At 49.7% G+C, this 20489-nt stretch overlaps 1 protein-coding gene and 1 pseudogene across 3 annotated transcripts in view; one reads left to right on the forward strand and one right to left on the reverse strand.

Moving 5' to 3' along the window:
• HIP1 (huntingtin interacting protein 1) overlaps positions 1-20489 on the reverse strand; it is a 134194-nt gene that overhangs the window by 43158 nt on the left and 70547 nt on the right. For all 3 annotated transcript variants that reach the window (XM_040261244.1, XM_040261261.1, XM_040261254.1), the window contains exons 2-3: positions 6291-6354; positions 90-232 (exon numbers count right to left, since the gene is read on the reverse strand). In XM_040261244.1, coding sequence (XP_040117178.1) covers positions 90-232; positions 6291-6354 — 207 coding nt within the window. The remainder of the gene's footprint in view (positions 1-89; positions 233-6290; positions 6355-20489) is intronic.
• Positions 3213-3310, forward strand: LOC120859728 (annotated as a pseudogene).

The raw sequence follows: 20489 nt of genomic DNA on the forward strand, positions 1-20489 counted from the left end.
GGACAGTGGGCCCTGTGACTCAGGCAACTGCACTTTCCCCACGTGGGTCCCAGGCTCCCCGCCCGTCCACTGCAGCCCCAGGCACTCACGTTTGGGTGTCCATCCCGGAGGAGTTTGTGGAACACGTGGCAGAACTTCCAGCAGAGCACTGCGTTGCTGGACAGGGGCAGCCGGTTGACAACAGACCAAAAGGTCTGCGCTCCCTTCTCGTGGTGGGTGCCCAGTATGCACGGTGAGGGAGGGTCATGGAAAACAAAGGCACGGATGGGGCCTGCCTGGGCACCAACGCTGGATGGGGCCGGCAGCAGGCAGCCACGGGGGTGGTGCCTTATTCATGGTGCCCCAGCACTATCCAGCAGGGGGCGCCACTTGTAACAAAGGCACTGTGGATCTGGGAAGGTATCTCGGCAATTTTTTGACGGATGACAAAAAGGCACCTTATTCTAATAAAATTCATTTTATTAGATGATTTCCCCAGAGATGGCAGTCTCTTGGGAGGAGTGACTTTTTCTAATTTGCAAAGTAAGTTCTGGGCCAGCAGGGGTCCTGGCTGACCTTTCGTGGGAAGATGCTTTGGTTGGAATTGGGGCTTTGCTGTGGGAAGGGAGACTCTGCCCTTTAGATTTGCTGAGTTTGTGATGGGGCCTGTGAGGGGGACATAACTGCAGCTAATATCTTACCAACACAATACGGCTTCTCAAAATTCCCTCGTACCCACTACTCAAAAGCAAGGGCGTGCTTCAGTTCTTCAAGGGCCCTGGCTGCTGACACCTTGGTTCCTCTTCCAAGCAGCACCTGATTCCTCTCCTAAGAGCCACTCTGCTCTTACCCTGAAAGTGCCAGTCTTTGTTTAAAATGTATTAATGTTTTCTCTAAATTTAAAATGACTCTTGGGACTTCCTTGGCACTCCAGGGGTTAAGACTGTGTGCATCACTGCAGGGGGCACTGGTTTGACCCCTGCTCAAGGAACTAAGATACTGTATGCCTTGTGGCACAGCAAAAGAAAAAAAAATAGAAAACGACTCTTTCACTCCGCATCTTCTAAAAATCTTCCTGGCCTCGCTCAGGGGTGCCGTCATCTTCTAACACCTTAAATTCCCTGTGTGTGGAATTCTGCCCCCAGATCCAATTTCAAACCTACCTGCCCCCCATGGACCACCTGCCACGGTTTGAGTTTAATAAATGTCCTTCTGACCTTGAGTGATTTTAACAGACCTCCAGGCCTCTGTAATTAGGGAACCCTTTTGGAGGAAAGGAGAGGATTTCCATGTTTCTTTTGTGATGGAAGCTTGTACAGGCCTCACACATCCAGTATCTGGGCATCATCAACCCCAAGTACAAATCCTGTCTTGAGCTTCCCAGGTGGAAGCTAGTGATAAAGAACCCACTGTCAATGCAAGAGACATTAAGAGATGCAGGAAGATCCCCTGGAGCAGGGCATGGCAACCCACTCCAGTATTCTTGCCTGGAGCATTCCGTGGACTGAGGAGCCTGGTGGACTAGAGTCCATGGGATCGCACAGACTCAGACACGACTGAGGCGACTTAGCACAACACAGCACATTCAGGCTCTAGTAAAGAGGCACTGCACCATTTAGGAAAGACTTGGCTCAGGTTAGAAACTATGGGACTTACCCAAAAGACATGCTACTTTGCTTCTGAGCTGGAAGGTGTGGTAAAATTCCCTCCTGGGACTGATATTTGTATTTTGAGAGGGGTCACCTTGAACACACAGTTCTGGGTCTGAAAGCTGAAATCACCCTTTAAAAAAAAATTTTTTTTGGCTTCCCTAGTGGCTCAGTTGGAGAAGGCAATGGCAGCCCACTCCAGTACTCTTGCCTGGAAAATCCCATGGACAGAAGAGCCTGGTAGGCTGCAGTCCATGGGGTCGGAAAGAGTCAGACACGACTGAGCGACTTCACTTTCACTTTTCATCTTCATGCATTGGAGAAGGAAATGGCAACCCACTCCAGTGTTCGCCTGGAGAATCCCAGGGATGGGGGAGCCTGGTGGGCTGCCGTCTATGGGGTCGCACAGAGTCGGACACGACTGAAGCGACTTAGCAGCAGCAGCAGCAGCAGCTCAGTGGTAAAGAACCCGCCTGTCAATGCATGAGACGCGGGTTCGATCCCTGATCCAGGAAGATCCCACATGCCTCAAAGCAGCTAAGCCACAACTACTGAGCTTGAGCCTTAGAGCCAGGGAGCTCCACCTAGTGAGCCCACATGCCTAGAGCCCGTGCTCCCCAAGAAGAGAAGCCCCTGCAATGAGAAGCACGTGCACTTCAATGAAGAGCGGCCCCTGCTTGCCACAATTGGAGAAAAGCCCAAGCAGCTGCAAAGACCCAGCATGGCCAAAAATAAATACATGAATAACTAATATTAAAAAATTCTTTTTTAATTTGCTTATTTGGTTGTGTTGGGTCTCAGTTGTGGCTTGTGCGATCTAGTTTCCTGACCAGGGCTTGAACCTGGGCCTCCTGCATTGGGAGCATGGAGTGTTAGCCACTAGATCACCAGGTAAGTCCCCAGCCTTCGTTCTTATAGACTGATTTCTGAAATAACTTAGTTTCACCTCAAGCACAGCCCCCTTGGACTAGAAGGAAGCCAAGAGGAGAGACAGACAGTCCCCTACCCTCTCCTGAGATGACTTCTCAAGGCAGACTGTGGCTCCTTTGCTGTGCTTAGTCACAGTCATGTCTGACTCTGCGATCCCACGGACTGTAGCTCACCAGGCTCTGTCCATGGCATTCTCCAGGCAAGAATACTGGAGTGGGTAATCATTCCCTCCTCCAGGGAATCTTCCCAACCCATGGATCGAACCCAGGTCTCCTACATTGCAGGCGGATTCTTTACCATCTAAGCCACCAGGGAAGCTCTTTACCCAAGAGCAATCTGTCACAACAAGAGCCAGGGCAGGCATGGAGCTGGCTGCACACACTGGTGTGGAAAGAGGCAAGCAGACCCCTCTGTCTTTCTTTAATTTTAAAAGCATCTTAATGCATCCAGTTCATGTCAGGCACTCAGGGATATAAAGAAAAATAAGACCCACTCCCCAGCCCTGCAGGAGTGGACACCACAGTCGGGGATGCCAAGCTGTTCACCTGTCAGGCATCCCGGGATAAACGGCTTCTAAATGAAGCCAGGCTTCCCAATGCTTATTTAGCTGGTAATGCGGGGAGATGACGCTCTACAGATGTACTGACAAAGAGGGCGCACTGCGGCAGCACACATAGAAAATTGCAACGATACAGACTAGCATGGCCCCCGCACGAGGATGACAGGCCAGTTCGTGTAGCTTCCATATGTTTGGGTGGACCGAGAGACTGTCATACAGAGTGAAGTAAGTCACACAAAAAACCAAATACTGCATAAAACCGCTTGTATGTGGAATCTAGAAAAGTGATACAGAGGCGCTTATTTGCCAAGCAGAAGTAAGACGCAGACCTAGAGAATGGACATGTGAACACAGGACAGGGGCCATGAGGGAGTGGAATGAATCGGGAGATGGGGGCTGAAGTATACACACGACTGTGTCAGATGACTAACGAGAGCCCACTGCACAGCACGGGTAACTCCACTCAAAGTTCTGTGGTGACCTAAGTGGGCAGGAAGCTCAAAAAAGCTAAAGCTGTACATATACACACAGTTGATTTTTTGGCCACCTGATGCAAATAATTTGGCTACCTCATGCGAAAAACGGACTCACTGGAAAAGATCTTGATGCTGGAAAAGACTGAACGCGGGTAGAGACGGGGACGACAGAGGATGAGATGATCAGATGGCATCACCGACTCGATGGACACGAGTTTGAGAGAGCTCCAGCAGAAGGTGATGGACAGTGAAGCCTAGCGTGCTGCCGTCCATGGGGTCACAAAGAGTCAGACAGGACTGAGCAACTGAACTGAACAGCTGATTCACTTTGCTGTACAGCAGAAACAAATATAACTATATAAAGCAGCTATACTCCAATTAAAAAAAAAAAGTACCTATAAAGAATAAATGTTCTGTGAGATCTTTGGGCTTTAAAACTAACTGTGTGGAGGGGATCTTTTCAACGTTTATTCACCCCTTAGCAACTGGGAGGCAGAGAGACTCCCAGAAAGAGCTGAAATGTTAGCTTCTGGAAGCTTCTTTGGCCAACACTCTCATTTGACAGACAAGGGAGTTAAGGGTTGCAGACCCATTCAAGGTCCCAGAGTAAGTCAGAGAGCTCCAGCAATGGGATTCCGGAATCTGCCTCCAGGTCCCTTCCATCGCCCCAGGGTGCCTCCCTGGCAAGGCATGCCCTGGCCCTCTCTGTGCTCATACCCCATTCAGAAGGGCACACTGGCCCGGGACAGCTGTCTCTCTCTTCATATCTCGTGCCAGCCTGACCGATTGGTATTCTTCACAGGGAAGGGTCAGGACTGGGTAACTCTCTGAGACAACCAATTGGGACACTAATCTGATTCACGCATTAGTCACACAGTTGTGTCCAACTCTTTGCACACCCATGGACTGTAGCCCACCAGGCTCCTCTATCCATGGGATGTCTCAGGCAAGAATAGTGGAATGGGTTGCTATTTCCTTCTCCAGGGGATCTTCCCAACCCAGGGATCAAACCCTCGTCTACTGTGTCTTCTGCATTGCAGGCAGATTCTTTACCCGCTGAGCCATCTGGGAAGACACTAATAATGAAGGCTTTTCTTTGTTTGGTTTTCTTGACTCAGTAAAGCAACAAGGGAGTAAAAGGGCAAGGTCTGGCGAGGCTCACCGCTGGGCCAGGTTTCTGGGGTATCCGGTAGGGGTTCAACAGCCCCATCTTGCAGCAAAGCCCTAATTCCAACCAAAGCTTCTTCCACTAAAGACAGTTGCTTTCCCACCACTGAAGAGCTGTACACGTTGTCAGCGACATTTCCTGAGGGCCTGACCTCTCCCGGGTATCGCCCTGACAGTACTGGGCTTCCTTGGCCTTATAAACTGGTGGGTCTCCTGCACAGAGGGGCTGGGGTGGGATGGCTTCAAGACAGGCTACGCCAACCCGACTAGCTGTGGGGCAGCCGCCTTGCTGAACCCTGGCAAGAAGCAGCTTCCCAGCCCAGATAGAAACCCAGCCTCCCTGCCCTGTGCTCCGTCCCAGCAAACACAAAGGCTTCCCCACTGGCAGCCACTCCTCCGGCCTTTGGGGAATAGCCCTCCAGCACCTGGACTTGACTTCAAGAGCAGTTCCTGAGGGATCCACTGGCCAGAGTGCTGCCTGTACTTCTCTCCAAAGCCACAGACCTGGGACGGTGGCTGCCCAGTCGGCCCATCGTGCATGCTCAGTCGTGTCCAACTCTTTGTGACCTTTTGGACTGTAGCCCGCCAGGCATCTCTGTCCGCGGGATTTTTCAAGCAAGAATACTGGAGTGGGTTGCCATTTCCTCCTCCAAGGGATCTTCCGGACCCAAGGATTGAACCCACGGCTCCTGCATTTCACGCAGATTCTTTACCCACTGAGCCACTGGGGAAGCTGAGGCTTCTAACTCTGCGTTGGTTGGGGGGGGGGACCTGGTGAAAACCCTCAAATCATCAGTTTCCTAACCCTGGGGTCCCCAGCCTCAGGAATCTACTGCCTGATGATCAGAGATGGAGCTGATGTAATAACAGAAATAAAGGGCACAGTAAATGTAACGTGCTTGAATCATCCTGAAACCACTCCCTGCCCCCTCTGTGGAAAAACTGTCTTCCATGAAACCAGTCCCTGTGCCAAAAAGGTTGGGGACCATTGCCCAAGTTCTCCCTGACCTTCCCATCTTCTTCCCTCTGGTTTGGGCTGAACCAGCTCACTCAAGAGGCTCATATTTCCATGGTAGAGCCGTTGTGTCGGCTTAAGGCCAACCGCTGCTGCCCAGATCGCTGTTTTGCTTTCATGCTCAGAGAAAGGCATTTGATCAGGTCCCCAAGGGGGTGGTCAGGGTGGCAAAGTGCAGGGCCAGAGTCCTTTGATGATACAAGGGAAAAGACCTCCAGTGCCCCGAGGAAACATCTCAAAGGAGAGTAACTTCAAAGGTCTTGGCAGTTCTGCAAAGCTAAGTCACAGGAGAGGAGCGGGACCGGGCTGGATGGCTGCTGCGGTCCCTTCCACCCCGACGGGCTGTGGGCTCCGAAGCTAGCTGCTGCCAACCCACACTGTTCAGACCCTGCAGGGGCCTGGCCAGCGGGGGATGCCCGTTCCTGCCGCTGAGCAAGGACGCCTCGCCCTGACCTCCGTCCCCACAAGTTGATGCTCCTCAGGGTCGGTCTTCAGAGCAACCTCCAAAAGGATATTTCTGGCATGTTTTTCCTTGACGGCCACTACCTGTGTATTAATGGCCTTGTTGATGCTGACAGTCTGGAAAACAAGAGGTGGGGGTGGGGAAGGGGAAAGAAGGATGAGATGAATAAGCTTCTGATAGTGGCTGAGACCTTCCCAGACGCCCCGCCCCGCCCCTTCCCCGCCCTCCAGTGACTCCTCTCTCCCCACAGACCCCCTTGTCCCCCTGTCCCCATGCAGGCTCGGCCCCCACCCCCCAGCGTGGGGGGCAGAGGCGGGCAGCGCTCCCAGGCCAGCTGGCCAAGGCTGTCCTAAGGCAGCGGGCTTTGCTGCCTGGCATTGGCTGTGCCCAGCTGCTGCGCCCGCCTGCCACTCATTCACTTGGCACAACAACATGGCAATTAAAGCCTGCACAAAGGGATGTCTTTCATCCCCCGGGGAAACATTATTTCTCCGGGAGCAGGAGGAAGAGGCGCTGAGATCAGGGAGGGGCTGTGGCTCAAAGACCATCCGGACGCGCCCCCCGCCCAGCTAGAACCTTCCATGGAGCCTCCCCTAGCTGGCTCGGGTCGACAGTGGTCACTCTCCTCTCTTGTCTCCCTGCTCTTGGGCACTTTCCAACTTCCAACCAAACTCCCTTTTATTTATAAGGCATGACAAATATTCACTCCTTCCGGTTGTTTTCAGAATCATAATTCTCTCTTGAAGTTAACAAAGCACGTTACACATATGAATATCATTTCTACATACACACACAGGATGGTATTAGGTAGCCTGGTTTTTGAAGTAACAGCCTTTTTCTGTTTTGCTCCCTTCCACAAATGTCATTCTATTCCAACTCATGTTAACAACCTGTTATGTACCCTACACGTACGCCCGCATGCGCACGCACACACAAACATACACACACACTCCGACATTCTGAAGGGTTAACTTTGTCACTGTCCCATAAAACTGGGACTGTCATGCACAGACTTTTTTACATCTTGCTTGAAAATATCATTGAAAATATCCCATGAAATGTTTTCCAAGTGAACTGGTAAAACTCTGGCTCATTCTTTAAAAAGATAACATAATATTCCATAGTGTGGGTGGATGTGATTTATAGCAACCGATACTGGGAGGCAATCTATTTCCACTAAACTCTTTTAGTAAACATTCTTATACATATATCCTTATTAATTGATGCTTCCATTCACAAGGAATAGAGTATAAGGAGTGAGATTACTGGCTCCAGGGTTTTCTTTTTTTTTTTTTTAACTTTTTAATATGGAAAAGTCTAAGCACACACAAATGTCATGGTCCATCTAATAAGCCCTCATATAATCGGTCCCCAGCACCAGCGATTATGAACTTGCAGCCAAACACGCTTTCTTAGGGATGAGGGGTCACAAACATTTTCTGTGAAGAGGCAGTTAGTAAATATTTTAGCCTCTGCAGGTCACATGGTCTCCATCACAACTGTTAACTCTGCCACTGGAGTGAAAAAGCAGCCTCAGAGATACAGAAATGAACGACTGTGGCTGCATTCCAAAAGAACTTTATTTACAAAATCAGGAGGTGGTCTGGATTTGGCCTGCGCCTCTCGTGTCCTGGGGCCTCTCTGGTGGCTCAGTGGTAAAGAATCCACCTGCCCATGCAGGAGAGGCGAGTTTGATCGGGTCGGGAAGATCCCCTGGAGAAGGAAATGGCAACCCACTCTAGTGTTCCTGTCTGGAAAAGTCCGACGGACAGAGGAGCCTGCTGGGCTACAGTCCACGGGGTCGCAGAACTGGGCACCACTGAGCAACTGAGCACATGCCTGGTGTGCTGACCTTGGCTTTTTACCATTGGTTACTGATTCCCCTGCTCCCTGGATTATCTGCAGTAAATCCCAGGTGTTATGCTATTTAACCAGCAAATATTTCAGTAAAAATCTCTAAGGGAAAAAGAAAAAAAAAAAGACTCTGAGTATTAACCATTATATTATTAATATGATCACACCTAAAATTTTAAGGATAATTTCTTTATTTTTATTTTTACTTTTGGCTGCACCGGGTCTTCACTGCGACATGGGCTTAGTTGCCCCGTGGCACGCGGGATCTTAGTTCCCTGACCAGGGATCGAACTGGCATCCACCGCATTGGAAGTGCCAAGTCTTAACCACTGAACTGCCAGGGAAATCCTTGTTTACCTATTTTTATATATAGCAGTGTGTATATGTTAATTCCAAACTCCTAATTTACCTCCCCCACCACCACCCCCGCAACCCTTTTGGTAACCATAAGTTTGTTTCACAAACATAGGTCTGTGAGCCAGACTCAAATTCTTTAACAGCATAAGCTCTGATACGGGTGGAATTGTGTCTCCACAGAAAAGATACATTGGAGTTCAAATCCCCCAGCACCCGTAAACATGATGTCATTTGAAATAGGGTCTTTGCTGAGATAGTTAAGATGAGGTCTTACTGAATTAGGGTGGGTCCCAAGTCCAGTATGACTCGTGTGCTTATAAAAAACCACGTGAAAACCCAGGGACACAGACACTCAGGGAGAAGAGAGCCATGTGAAGATGAAAGCAGACACCAGAGGGATGTGCCTACACGCCAAGCAATGCGAAGGACGGCCGGCAACCAACAGAAGCTAGGAAGAGACCAGGATGGAATGTCCAAAGGGAACATGGCCCCGCTGACACCTTGATTTTGACCTTCTTGCCTCCACGACTGCGACAACAAATGTCTATTGTTTTAAGCCACCTGATACGTGGTAATTGGTTGTGGCAGCCCCAAGAGACTTACACAGGATCCTTTCCCCATCAGGCTTAGTTAGTCCTCCCTGAAGACAAGGAGAGGGCGGACACTTCCTTCCTTGTTCTCTACAGCACAGGCAGGGGGCGCCATTGAGCACAGTTGTTGGCTCCCCGTGCAATGGTTAGACCAGTTCAGAAGGAATCTCACATAAGACATGCTGCAAGAAAGGAGTAAGAAGTTTACTCCCAGGACTTCCTTAGTGGTCCAGTGGCTAAGCCTCCAAGCTGCCAATGCATGGGGCCCGGGTTCAATCCCTGGTCAGGGAACTAGATCCCACATGCCGCAACTAGGAGTTTGCATTCTGAAACTAAAGATCCCACGTGATTAGAGAAGCCTGTGCACAGCAACTAGAGAGTAGCCCCGGCTTGCCACAACTAGAGAAAAGCCTGTGCAGCGGCGGAGACCCAGCACAGCCAAAAATAAATAAATAAGTAAAATATAAAATAAGCCTCCTCTCTTTGACTCTTAAAAAAAAGATCCTGCATGCTGCAATTAAGACCCATATAAGGGCTTCCCTTGTGGCTCTGCTGGTAAAGAATCCGCCTGCAATGTGGGAGACCTGGGTTCTATCCCTGGGTTGGGAAGATACCCTGGAAAAGAGAAAGGCTACCCACTCCAGTATTCTGGCATGGGGTCGCAAAGAGTCGGACACGACTGAGTGAATTTCAATTCACTTCACAGCCAAATAAATAAATAAAATATTAAGAAAATAAGTAAATCTCAGGTGTTTATCAGCATCTTTGGCAACATTAGGGCTTGAAAAGTTTATTGCCCCAAATCTCCCACTGAGGCAGCACTCGTGTCCTCTGGAGGCCCAGTGCTTCCAGCTTTCTTGTCACAAGTCCTTCCTTGACCCTATTTCTTGGCTTCTGCTTCCAGGCCTGTCCCAGGCCATTCCCTTTTCTTCAGACTTCCTCAGGCGAGTCACACGCTTTCAACTATGTTTCTCTCCTGGCTCTGACACAATGATGGGATCCTGGCTGCAGACAGACCTCTGGGCAAAGTGACCACGTTTGCTGAGCCGTTAAAGGTTGCCTGCATTCATAAGGAATTATAAGGGACCTAATAAATGTAAGATGACAGAGACTCAAATCCAGGACAGTGTGAACTGGATGTGGTCAAGTCCTAGGAGGTCGGGAGAGACAGCCAGCTGCAAGGGCTGTGATGGAAAAAGAGAAATCCTTGTTGGCCGGAAATGCTAGAAACCGAGTCAGGGTCTCAAGAGAGGGCTGTGATGGGTGGGGTTTAGATTTAGTCCACAAATATCTGTTTATACTGACAGATCAAAGACCAGTTGCCCAAATTTGTGGTCAGTATGAGCCTCACTTACAAAACAAAGAAACAGAACAAAAACAACCTTTAAATTCCCTTAAGCCACATAAAAGAATATCTCACGAGTCTGTAACTTTAGACTGTGTGTGTAAGAAAAATGAAAATGTTCTGTCCTGTGAAACTGTGATGCTGCTCAGGGAAACTAACAAAGGAAGAAGGGGGTTACCTGTCTCCCAGGTGTTCCCCTGCCACTCACTGACTCCTCTCACTGATGCCGCCTACGAACTCGAGGGGCATCTACGATTGTTGCCCAGAAAGGCTAAGACACCCACTTGCCCAAGGTCATACTATTCAAGTGGCCAGATCCTGGAGCCCAGCTCCAGAAAAGCTGGGAACACGAGGACCAGTTGGGCCACAGGACCACACATGTGCAAGGGTGGAAGTGGGGATAAAAGCAGAAGGGGAGGTGGCACTCAGTGGGGGTGGGGTGGGCAATGGGCTTCGTGCCGGGCAGGAAAGGACGGAAGCAGCTGGAGGAAGAGTTGAAGGAAGCAGCTATATATATATATTTTTTTTTTTGGCCATGTGCGATCTTAGTTCCCTGACCAGGGATCGAACCCATGCCCACTGCATTGACAGCTCGGAGTGTTAACCACTGGACCACCAGGGAAGTCCTGGAAGCAGCTCTGAATAGCAGGGAAGTGAAGAAATGAAGCTCTCAATCTAAAGGGTGGATGTGAAAATGGAAAGAACGGGACGTTAAGGTGGGCTGTGAAACGATTACAATAGGACTGGCCGGGAGGAGCGCCCAGTTACAGCAGAGGGAAGAATCGAAGATGCTGCAGACGATCTGAGCTGGGCTGGTGGCAGAACAAAGACAGGCGTCTCAGACTGAGGGGCCACTAAGCAAGGACCGAGAGGCTTCGGGAGGGGGCGGGGAGAAACAGCCATTTTTAAAAGAGCAAGGCCGTGAACCAGCAGTGGCAGTGGTTATAGTCATCCAGGTAATGGCTACTAATGAGTGATTACTCAGGCCCCGTGTTAGTAAGTGGAGTGAAGTCGCTCCGTCATATCCGACTCTGCAACCCCGTGGACTGTAGCCTGCCAGGCTCCTCTGTCCATAGGACTCTCCAGGCAAGAATATTGGAGTGGGTTACCATTTCCTTCTCCAGGGGATCTTCCCAACCCAGGGGCTGAACTCGGGTCTCCCACATTGGAGGCAGACGCTTTACCCTCTGAGCCCCCAGGGAAGCCCTCATTAATGTCTTATACTCTACATCCTGTGAGCAGGCATTAGTATTAATCATCTTCATTTTACAGATGAGGAAACCAAGGCTTAGAAAGGCCAAATAAGGACTTCCCGGTAGTCAAAGTGTTCGTCACTTAGTCGTGTCTGATTCTTTTCAACCCTGTTCCTCCATCCATGGAATTCTCCAGGCAGGAATACTGCAGTGCGTAGCCATTCCCTTCTCCTGGGGATCTTCCCAACCCAGGGATCAAACCCAGGTCTGTTGCATTGCAGGCGGATTCTTTACTGTCTGAGCCAGCAGGTCTTCCCTTGCGGCTCAGGCAGCTCAGCTGAGACTCCACACTCCCAGTGCAGGGGGCCTGGGCTTCACTCCTGATCAAACTGATTGAACCGGGTTTGACCCCTGGTCACGGGCTTCCCCGGCAGCTCAGCTGGTAGAGAATCCATCTGCAAGGCGGGAGACCTGGGTTCAATCCGTGGGTTGGGAAGATCCCTTGGAGAAGGGAAAGGCTACCCACCCCAGTATTCTGGCCTGGAGAATTCCACGGACTATAGAGTCCATGGGGTCACAAAGAGTCAGACATGACTGAGCGACTTTCACTTTCACTTTCAGGGACCTAGATGTGCAATTAAGATGCAGGAAAATAAATATTTGGGGTGGGGTGGGGGAAGGCCAAATAAATCGCCAAGACCCCTCCACCAGCCAGTGGAGAGCTAGAACTCAGACTTGGAAGTGGGGCTCCACAGCTCAGGCTCTGGATAACAAACCCCATACCAGCCACCCCCTCCACACCACAGACAAGGTCCACAGACTGGAGAAATGGGTGAAACTTCACAAGATACAATCCAGCAGGTATAAAGGAAGTTCCCTATATTTAGGTCTAAAGAGGGCAGAGGGGAGATATGACTCAGAGCAGCACTTGTGAAAATGATCTGGTGTTTTATTTGGCTGCTAACTTAATAAAAGCAACATTGTGGTGTGGTTGATCAAACTGTAAGTCTGAGCTCTGGATGTATTAAAAGAAGCACAGGGTTCAAAGTGAAGGAGGGGATGCTTCTAACTCTATGAAGATAAATTCACATGTAAAACACTATCTATTCACTGTTAAGACTTTGTATATTATCAAGGAAACTGACAAACTAGACTACTTCTAGAAGAGAGTGAGATGCACATGGGGCCCGAAAAAATTTTAGAGGAATATCAATATTCTGAAAGATGGATATGTGGGAGCAGGAATAACTCCAGGGATCAAAACTAGACCAATGGGTAGAAGTACTGTGAGGTGGTTTCTGGGTAAGTTTAAAGCTGTCTCATAAAAGAGAATTTCCTATTATTAGAAGTATACAAGTAGAACTTCCCTGGTGGTCCAGCAGTTAAGAATCTGCCTGCCAGTGCAAAAGACAGGGGTTTGATCCCTGGTCTGGGGAGACTCCACACGTGGCAGAGCAACTAAGCCCATGAGCCACAATTACTGAGCCCACATGCCTAGAGCCTGTGCTCTGAAACAAGAGAAGCCCCACTCGCTGCAACTAGAGAAAGCTTGCACGCAGCAGTGAAGATCCAGCACAGCGAAAAACAAGTTAAAAAAAAAAAAGAAGTATACAGGCAGAGGCATGGAAACCTCTCTTTGTTGTTGTTCAGGCACTAAGTCGTGTCCAACTCTTTGAGACCCGGCGCACTGCAGCACACCAGGATTCCCTGTTCTTCAGTCCTTCAATGGAGTTGGTTCCTGGAGTTTGCTCAAATTCAAGTCCATTGAGTTGGTGATGCCATCCAACCATCTCATCCTCTGTCATCCCCTTCTCCTGCCTTCAATCTTTCCCAGCTTCAGGGTCTTTTCCAACGAGTCGGCTCTTCGCGTCAGGTGGCTCTTTATTGGACCTTCAGCTTCGGTTTTGATCTCCTTGCAGTCCAAGGGACTCCAAAGAGTCTTCTCCACACCACAATTCAAAAGCATCAATTCTTTGGCATTTCTTTAGGGTCCAACTCTCACATCCATACATGACTACTGGAAAAACCATAGCTTTAACCATACGGATCTTTGTCGGCAAAGTGATGACTCTGCTTTTTAGCATCCTGTTTAGGTTTGCCATAGCTTTCTTCCAAGAAGCAAGCGTCTTTTATTTTCATGGCTGCAGTCATTGTCCACAGTGATTTTGGAGCCCAAGAAAAGAAAATCTGTCATTGATTCCATTTTCCCCCTTCTATTTGCCATGAAGTGATGGGACCACATGCCATGATCTTAGTTTTTTGAATGTTGAGTTTTAAGCCAGCTTTTTCATTCTCCTCTTTCACCTTCATCAAGAAGCTCTTTAGTTCCTCTTCACTTTCTGCTATTAAGAGTGCTATCATCTGCATATCTCCCAGCAATCTTGATTCCAGCTTGTGACTCATCCAGCCCAGCATTTCACACATGGACTCTGCATATGTGCTTCCCTCAGCGGTAAAGAATCCATCTGCAATCCACCAGCTGTAGGAGGCACAGATTGGATCCCTGGGTCAGGAAGATCCCCTGGAGGAAGGCATGGCAACCCACTCCAATATTATTCTTGCCTGGAGAATCCCATGGACAGAAGAGCCTAGCGGGCTACGGTCCATAGCATCACAAAGAGTTGAACACGACTGAAGTGACTTAGCATGCGTGTGCACCTACTGCATATAAGTTAAATCAACACGGTGACAATATACAGCCTTGTCATACTCCTTTCCCAATTGTGAACCAGTCAGTTGTTCCATGTAAGGTTCTGTTGCTTCTTGACTCGCATACAGGTTTCTCAGGAGGCAGGTAAGGTGGTCTGATGTTCCCATCTCTTTAACAATTTTTCACAGTTTGTTATGATCCACACAGTCAAAGGCTTTAGAATGGTCAATGAAGCAGAAGTAGCTGTTTTTCTGGAATTCCCTTGCTTTCGCTATGATCCAATGAATGTTGGCAATTTGAATCTCTCCTTTAGATTTGCCAGGCCAATAATTTTTTAAAATTAATTTTTATTGCAGTATACTTGCTTCACAATATTGTGTTAAGTTTCTTGTACAGCAAAGTGAATCAGCTACCCGTACACATACATTCCACTCTTTTTTAGACTTCCTTCCCATTTAGATCACCACAAAGCATCGATGGCCAATCCTTTGTAATTCATTCCTTTTTTCTTTTTGAAGTCCCATTGCTCTTCATGCATTTGACGACAAGCATATCGTCTTACCTCCCGCACCGAGATTAAAATCCCAAGGGTGAGGACCCTGGCTTCTGCCCTCGTGGGCCTGCAGCTGCTAAGGCAGGACAGAGTCTTAATAAACCATCAAATCATTAAGGACTTAATGACTGCTTCCCGGTGAGCCTGCCTCTAAAAAGCACCAGGAATGTGATTCATGGTCTCCTAAGGAAATCTGCTTTCTTTCCCCTCTTTCCTCTGAAGGAAATAATCGGGTTTGGAGCTGGGCGATGCCTGCGGGGGCCGAACCCCAGGCAAAGGGTGGGAAGTCTGGGGCTCCATTGCTCACCTCCGGCCCAGGTTAGAGTACATCCTCCAAGAACAGGCTGTTCCCCAGATTCCTCCGGAGTCACACAGGCCCTAAGACCGCGCAGCATCTCCCCTGAAAGAGCGGCATTGTACGCCACTTCCTGACCCAGCTGGCCCCCGTGTCCCAGGCTGGTTCCGGAGAGCCGATTATCAGCAGGCACGGCAGGAAGGGCCACTTTCCCCCAGCCTACCCCCTCCCCAGCCCCCCACCACCGTCCTCTGGGCCCTCAGGACAGTGGCTGCCAACGGGAACTCTTCAGGCCGTGCTTCTGGGGGAGCCAGGCCCGGGCCAGGGCTGCGGGGGCAGCTGGCCATGGTCGGGTCACGCACACAGCTGCTGGCAGGGCCCAGCGCTCGGTCTGCCAAGGCCGGGCTGGCTCGCAAAGGTTCCATGGCAGGGGCAGGCACCGAGGATGTGCCTGGTGGGGGCGTGGGGGGGGGGTTGGCAGGGGGTGGTGGCAGGTCCCCAAAGCCAGGGACCAAAGGGCCCACCGCCCGGGGCAAGTATAGGAAAACCGGAGGAAAACCGGAGACCACGCAGAGCAGAAGGAAAAAGCAGGAAGTGGGACAGAAAGGAGACAGAAGGAATGACAAGGGCACACAGTGGGTGGGAAGCATTCGCTCAGCAAAGCCACAGGTGGCCACCACCAAGGGGATGCCCAGCACGGGGTGGGGGGGCGGGCACTCACTGCAACCCTTACTGTATCAACTTTGAAAGCTTGGGGTAAACAGATGGGCAGGTGGTCCTGTTAGCGCCTGTGACTTGGTTTGCTCTCTTATCTACCTCCCGTACCCCAGTCTGCAATCCTGCAAAAGTTTCCAGAATCTTCTTTCCAAGTGCCTGATCCCGAGATGCAGGGCAGAAAGGATTCAAAATGTCCCTCAGCTCTGTAACTCTGAGTCGTACAAACCAGTGTTGGGAGCAGGGTGGCCAGGGCTGTGAAACACCCAGAATAGCTGAAGAAACAAGCGTTCAAGGTGGAAAACACTGGGGAACCCACGAGTGTCCCTCCACAGGGGAATACAGAATGAGGTGCATCCACATAACGGACAATTATGCAGCTCTGAAAGGAAGGAAATCCTGACACCTGCTCCAACATGGATGAGCCTTGAGGACATTAGGCTGAGTAAGATGAGCCAGTCACAAAAGGACAGACACTGTTGGATTCCACTTGCATGAGAAATCTAGCGGAGTCACGTTCAGAGAGAAATAGAACAGGGTTTGCCAGGGGCTGCGAGGAGCAGGGCATGGACAGTTAAGGTTGAATGGGGACAGAGTTCCAGTTCCAGAAGACGAAGAAGTTCTGGAGATGGCTGGTGGTGATGGTCATGCAAAAACATGAAAGTACACACTGTACACTTAAAAAAGGTTAAAATGGTAAAATCTATGATATGGACACTTCAAAATATATGTACTTATTTATTTATTTGGCTGTGCTGGGTCTTAGTGGGATCTTGGATCTTCGTTGTGGTACGTGGCATCTTTAGTTTTGGCGCATGGGATCTAGCTCCCTGACCAGGGACCAAACCTGGGTCCCCTGCATTGGGAGCTCAGAGTCTTAGCCACTGGACCACCAGGGAAGTCCAGGTATATACATTTTTACCATGATAAAAACTCACAAAAAGAGGAACTGATGTATGCTACAACAGGGATGAACCTCAAATACATACGCTAAGATGCCAGACACAAAATGCCACATGTTGTATGAGTCCACTTATATGAAAGCTCCGGAATAGGCCAATCCACAGAGACAGAAAGCAGATTGCTAATTGCCAGATTCAGGTAGGAGGGGGAACAGTGGAGTGACCGAACAGGTCCACTATTTCCTTTTGGAGTGATGAGAAACATGGGCTGAATTAGATAGCTGTGATGGTCATACAACATCACGCATGTATGACATGCTACAGAACTGATGCACTTTACATTGGTTGAGACGGAGAATTTTATGGTATGTGTAAAACAAAAAAAAAATTTTTTTTAAGGAAGAAAATACAGAAGAACGGTGATTTTGACCAAATATCTGCTATATGCAGGGCAGGGCTGCCATCTAGGCTGTAGGACTGTGCTATACAAAGCCAGGTGGGTCTTTCCCAGGCGATGGGGATGATCCATGTACCTGGACCAGAGATGCCTGTGTGCAGGATACCATACTGGTGCCACGGGAGATGCGAGTGAAAGTGGATTTTGTCACCAAAGAGTTAACTGTTTATAGGGAGATAAAGACCATCCTCTTCCTGTTCCTCTTCCTATTCTTCCCTTCCTTGTCCTGACTCTGCAATTTCACATGAGGAAAGAAAGCAGCGTGGATACACGGGTTACCTATGCCTGTGTGTGCAAGCAAGACCAGAAAGCTAAAGCCAAAATGAGATGGGAATTCCAGAAGACGTTTGGAGACCCCAAAAGGGCTCTACCTTATCACATGAAAAGTCAAAAGAACAAGCAAGGAATGGGCGTGCTGCTTTCAGCAATGATGCCATATTGATGATAAACGCCTGTTTTTTGCTTCTGTCTTTTCTGCCCAGAATGATCTTTGAACTAAAAAAGTCAGAGTGTGTTGAAAGAGCAAACCCAAGGCGAGTCAGGAGTCTCCCTGGTGCTGAGTGAGCTCAAGCTTCCGACCAACACACAAGGCATTAAGACAGCAAGGGTTGGGAAGATCCCCTGGAGAAGGAAATGGCAACCCACCCCAGTATTCTTGCCTGGAGAATCCCATGGACGGAGGAGCCTGAGGGGCTACAGTTCATGGGGTCGCAAAAGAGTCTGACATGTCTGAGAGACTAAACAACACAAAGGAGATACACAAATACTCTGGGCATCGTGGTGAGATCTTGGGGAAATGGACTGGTGCCCAAAGACCAGACATGGGTGAGGATAAAGGTGACTGACCGGCAGAGAAGAAGGCAAAATTCCATACATGATTCATAAGAGATTCCTCAAAGAAGAGGCAGCACCCACCACCCGGAGCCCACTTACATTCTTGGAAGCAAGTCCTGTGAGACTGACCTTTCCCCTTTAAGATGTTAGGCCAGCATCTCAGGAAAACCAAGCAGATGGGGTGTGCGTCTGACTTTCCATCTTCGAGGATCTTAACACAGTCTCACATAACATCTTGTAGACAAGGATGAGAAAGAATAGGGGCCAACATGATGGGAAAGACGCCCCCCCAGCTCTGTACCCCTAAAGATCCCCAGAAATTTCCAACAAGCTCTGAATCAGACCATCCAGCACTGGGGTGACTGATTACAGAAAGGGGGACCCCAATGCATCCTCCTGATGGGGGGAGGGAGCCAACAAGCTCTGCCTTCCCACCCTCATTTATCAGGACTATGGAAGAGTCCCCTTCAACCAGGCCATTCTGCACATTCTCAGGCAAAAATCAGCATTCTGCCCACGCTTTGTCCCCCAGCCAAATGCAAGCTCCTGTCCCCCATCAACGAGAGCAGCCCAGTGTCTCCTGTGGGGCTGAGCCACTCCGCACACCAGCTGCCTCCTCTCCCAGGGGAGGGCATCTATGACAACTGTGGGGCACCCATGAGGGCCTTCAGAAGGTCCCGGGATGGAGGGCGTGAGGGTTAGATCCTGAGACACTGCGTCTCATCTTCCCTTTCCCCCACCTGCAGGCGCCATGGCTTCGAAAAGGCACGCCCTGCCCTCAGCCCAGCTCTGTTCTCTGGTCACAGAGGAAGCCTCGTTCTGCTTTCCAAGTGACCCCAACTGCCTGGCCTCCACATTCACAGGGGTTGCGCTGAGGACTCACGCAAGTCCCTCTTGGGGCCAAGACTCTGCCTAGAAAGTGATGCCCTGGGCCTGCCCGTCCGAAGCATCCTGGTCATTCAGGAGAGGCCAAGCTGGGCTCAAGCAGCCTTTCGCAATGGCCTTGCCTTCCAGAAGGACAGCTGGTCTGCAAGAGTGGAAACCCTGAGCTGTGTCTTTCCCCAAACCACCCGCATTGCTCAACTTCCTCTCCTCCCCTCACCATGCCCTCCAGCACTCTCCTCCACCCAGATTTCTAACCTGGAGGTTCATTGCGCCTGTTCTCTTTCAGCAGCACAGGAGTGACTTTGCTCTGACTTTCCCAAGACATAGGGGTGGGGCATCGGGGGGTGTGGGGGGTGAGGGGTGTGTGGATGGCAGCAGAGCACAGCACCACCCTCCCCTGGCTCCGTGCCTCTCCCAGACACCACTAAGAGTGTCTCTGTGTCTAATGAATGAGTCAGGAGGCAGTCGGGACACCCTGCTAGTGCCAGAGCCTGCCACTTCCCCCATCCCCCAAACCTCTGCTTTTTTATTCTATTTCTACAGCAAAATCCCCCAGAGAAGGGAACAGCTACCCACTCCAGTATTCAGGCCCAGAGGATTTCATGGACTGTATAGTCCAAGGGGTCACAAAGAGTCAGACACGACAGAGCAACTTTCAAAGCAAACTCACCTCCATATTACTCTAAAGCCTTCTCCCTTTACTGTCTACCCTAGACACAAATATAGCAGCAAGAATAACGCATGAGTCCTCCCAGCTGAGAAATCATGGGGTCACTGATCTCGTGAAATCAAAAAACTCTGATGAGGCTGCAGCGACGCCCCCTCACACCTCCTCCTTCAGCTTTATTTCTCACTTCAGATGGTGGTCTCCACATGACTGTGACCCAATTTTCCCAAAGAACTTATAAATAGAGACCTATTTTACACAAGGGAGTGGCTGCGCGAAAATATGGTACTTGACTCCAGCAGTGAATCCAGTCACGTTAAATCTTCCCAATTCACCTGTTCACTTAATGCAAATGTGTGGAGCGGGTGTGCCTGGATCATCATGGCAACTGCATTTCTCCTTTATTGTCTAGCCCTTCAGTCTGTAGAGAGCATTCATTTGCATGATGCTGAGAAACCCCCGGCAAGGAAGCTGGGCACAGTTTATTTATTTATTTAAAGATAAACAAATGCTTATTTAAGATAAATAAGTATTCATTTATTTGGCTGTATCCGATCTTGGTGGAGGCACTCTGGGTCTTGGCTGCATCGCGTGGAATCTCTAGATATGGCCCGTGGGCTTAGTTGCTCCAGGGCATATGGGATCTTAGTTCCCCAAACAGGGATCGAACCCTCATCCCCTGCATTGCAAGGTAGATTCCTAACCACTGGACCACCAGGGACATCCCTGGGCACACTTTATAAATAAACAAGTGGGCTCAGAGAAACCCAGCCACACCAGCCAGGCACAGGCTCTACACTGTACAACCTTGATGGTTACAACTGAATTCTTAGCCAGAGCCAGCTTGTTTACTAAATTCCTGCTCTGACCTCAGCACATCTGTTATGATCTTTTGGTCCCATGAGAACAAAAAAGGAGAAAGTCTTTCAGAAAACCTAGACAGGCTACCTGAAGA

The sequence above is a fragment of the Oryx dammah genome, unplaced genomic scaffold, assembly GCF_014754425.2.
Source record: "Oryx dammah isolate SB20612 unplaced genomic scaffold, SCBI_Odam_1.1 HiC_scaffold_2, whole genome shotgun sequence".
Taxonomy (NCBI): domain Eukaryota; kingdom Metazoa; phylum Chordata; class Mammalia; order Artiodactyla; family Bovidae; genus Oryx; species Oryx dammah.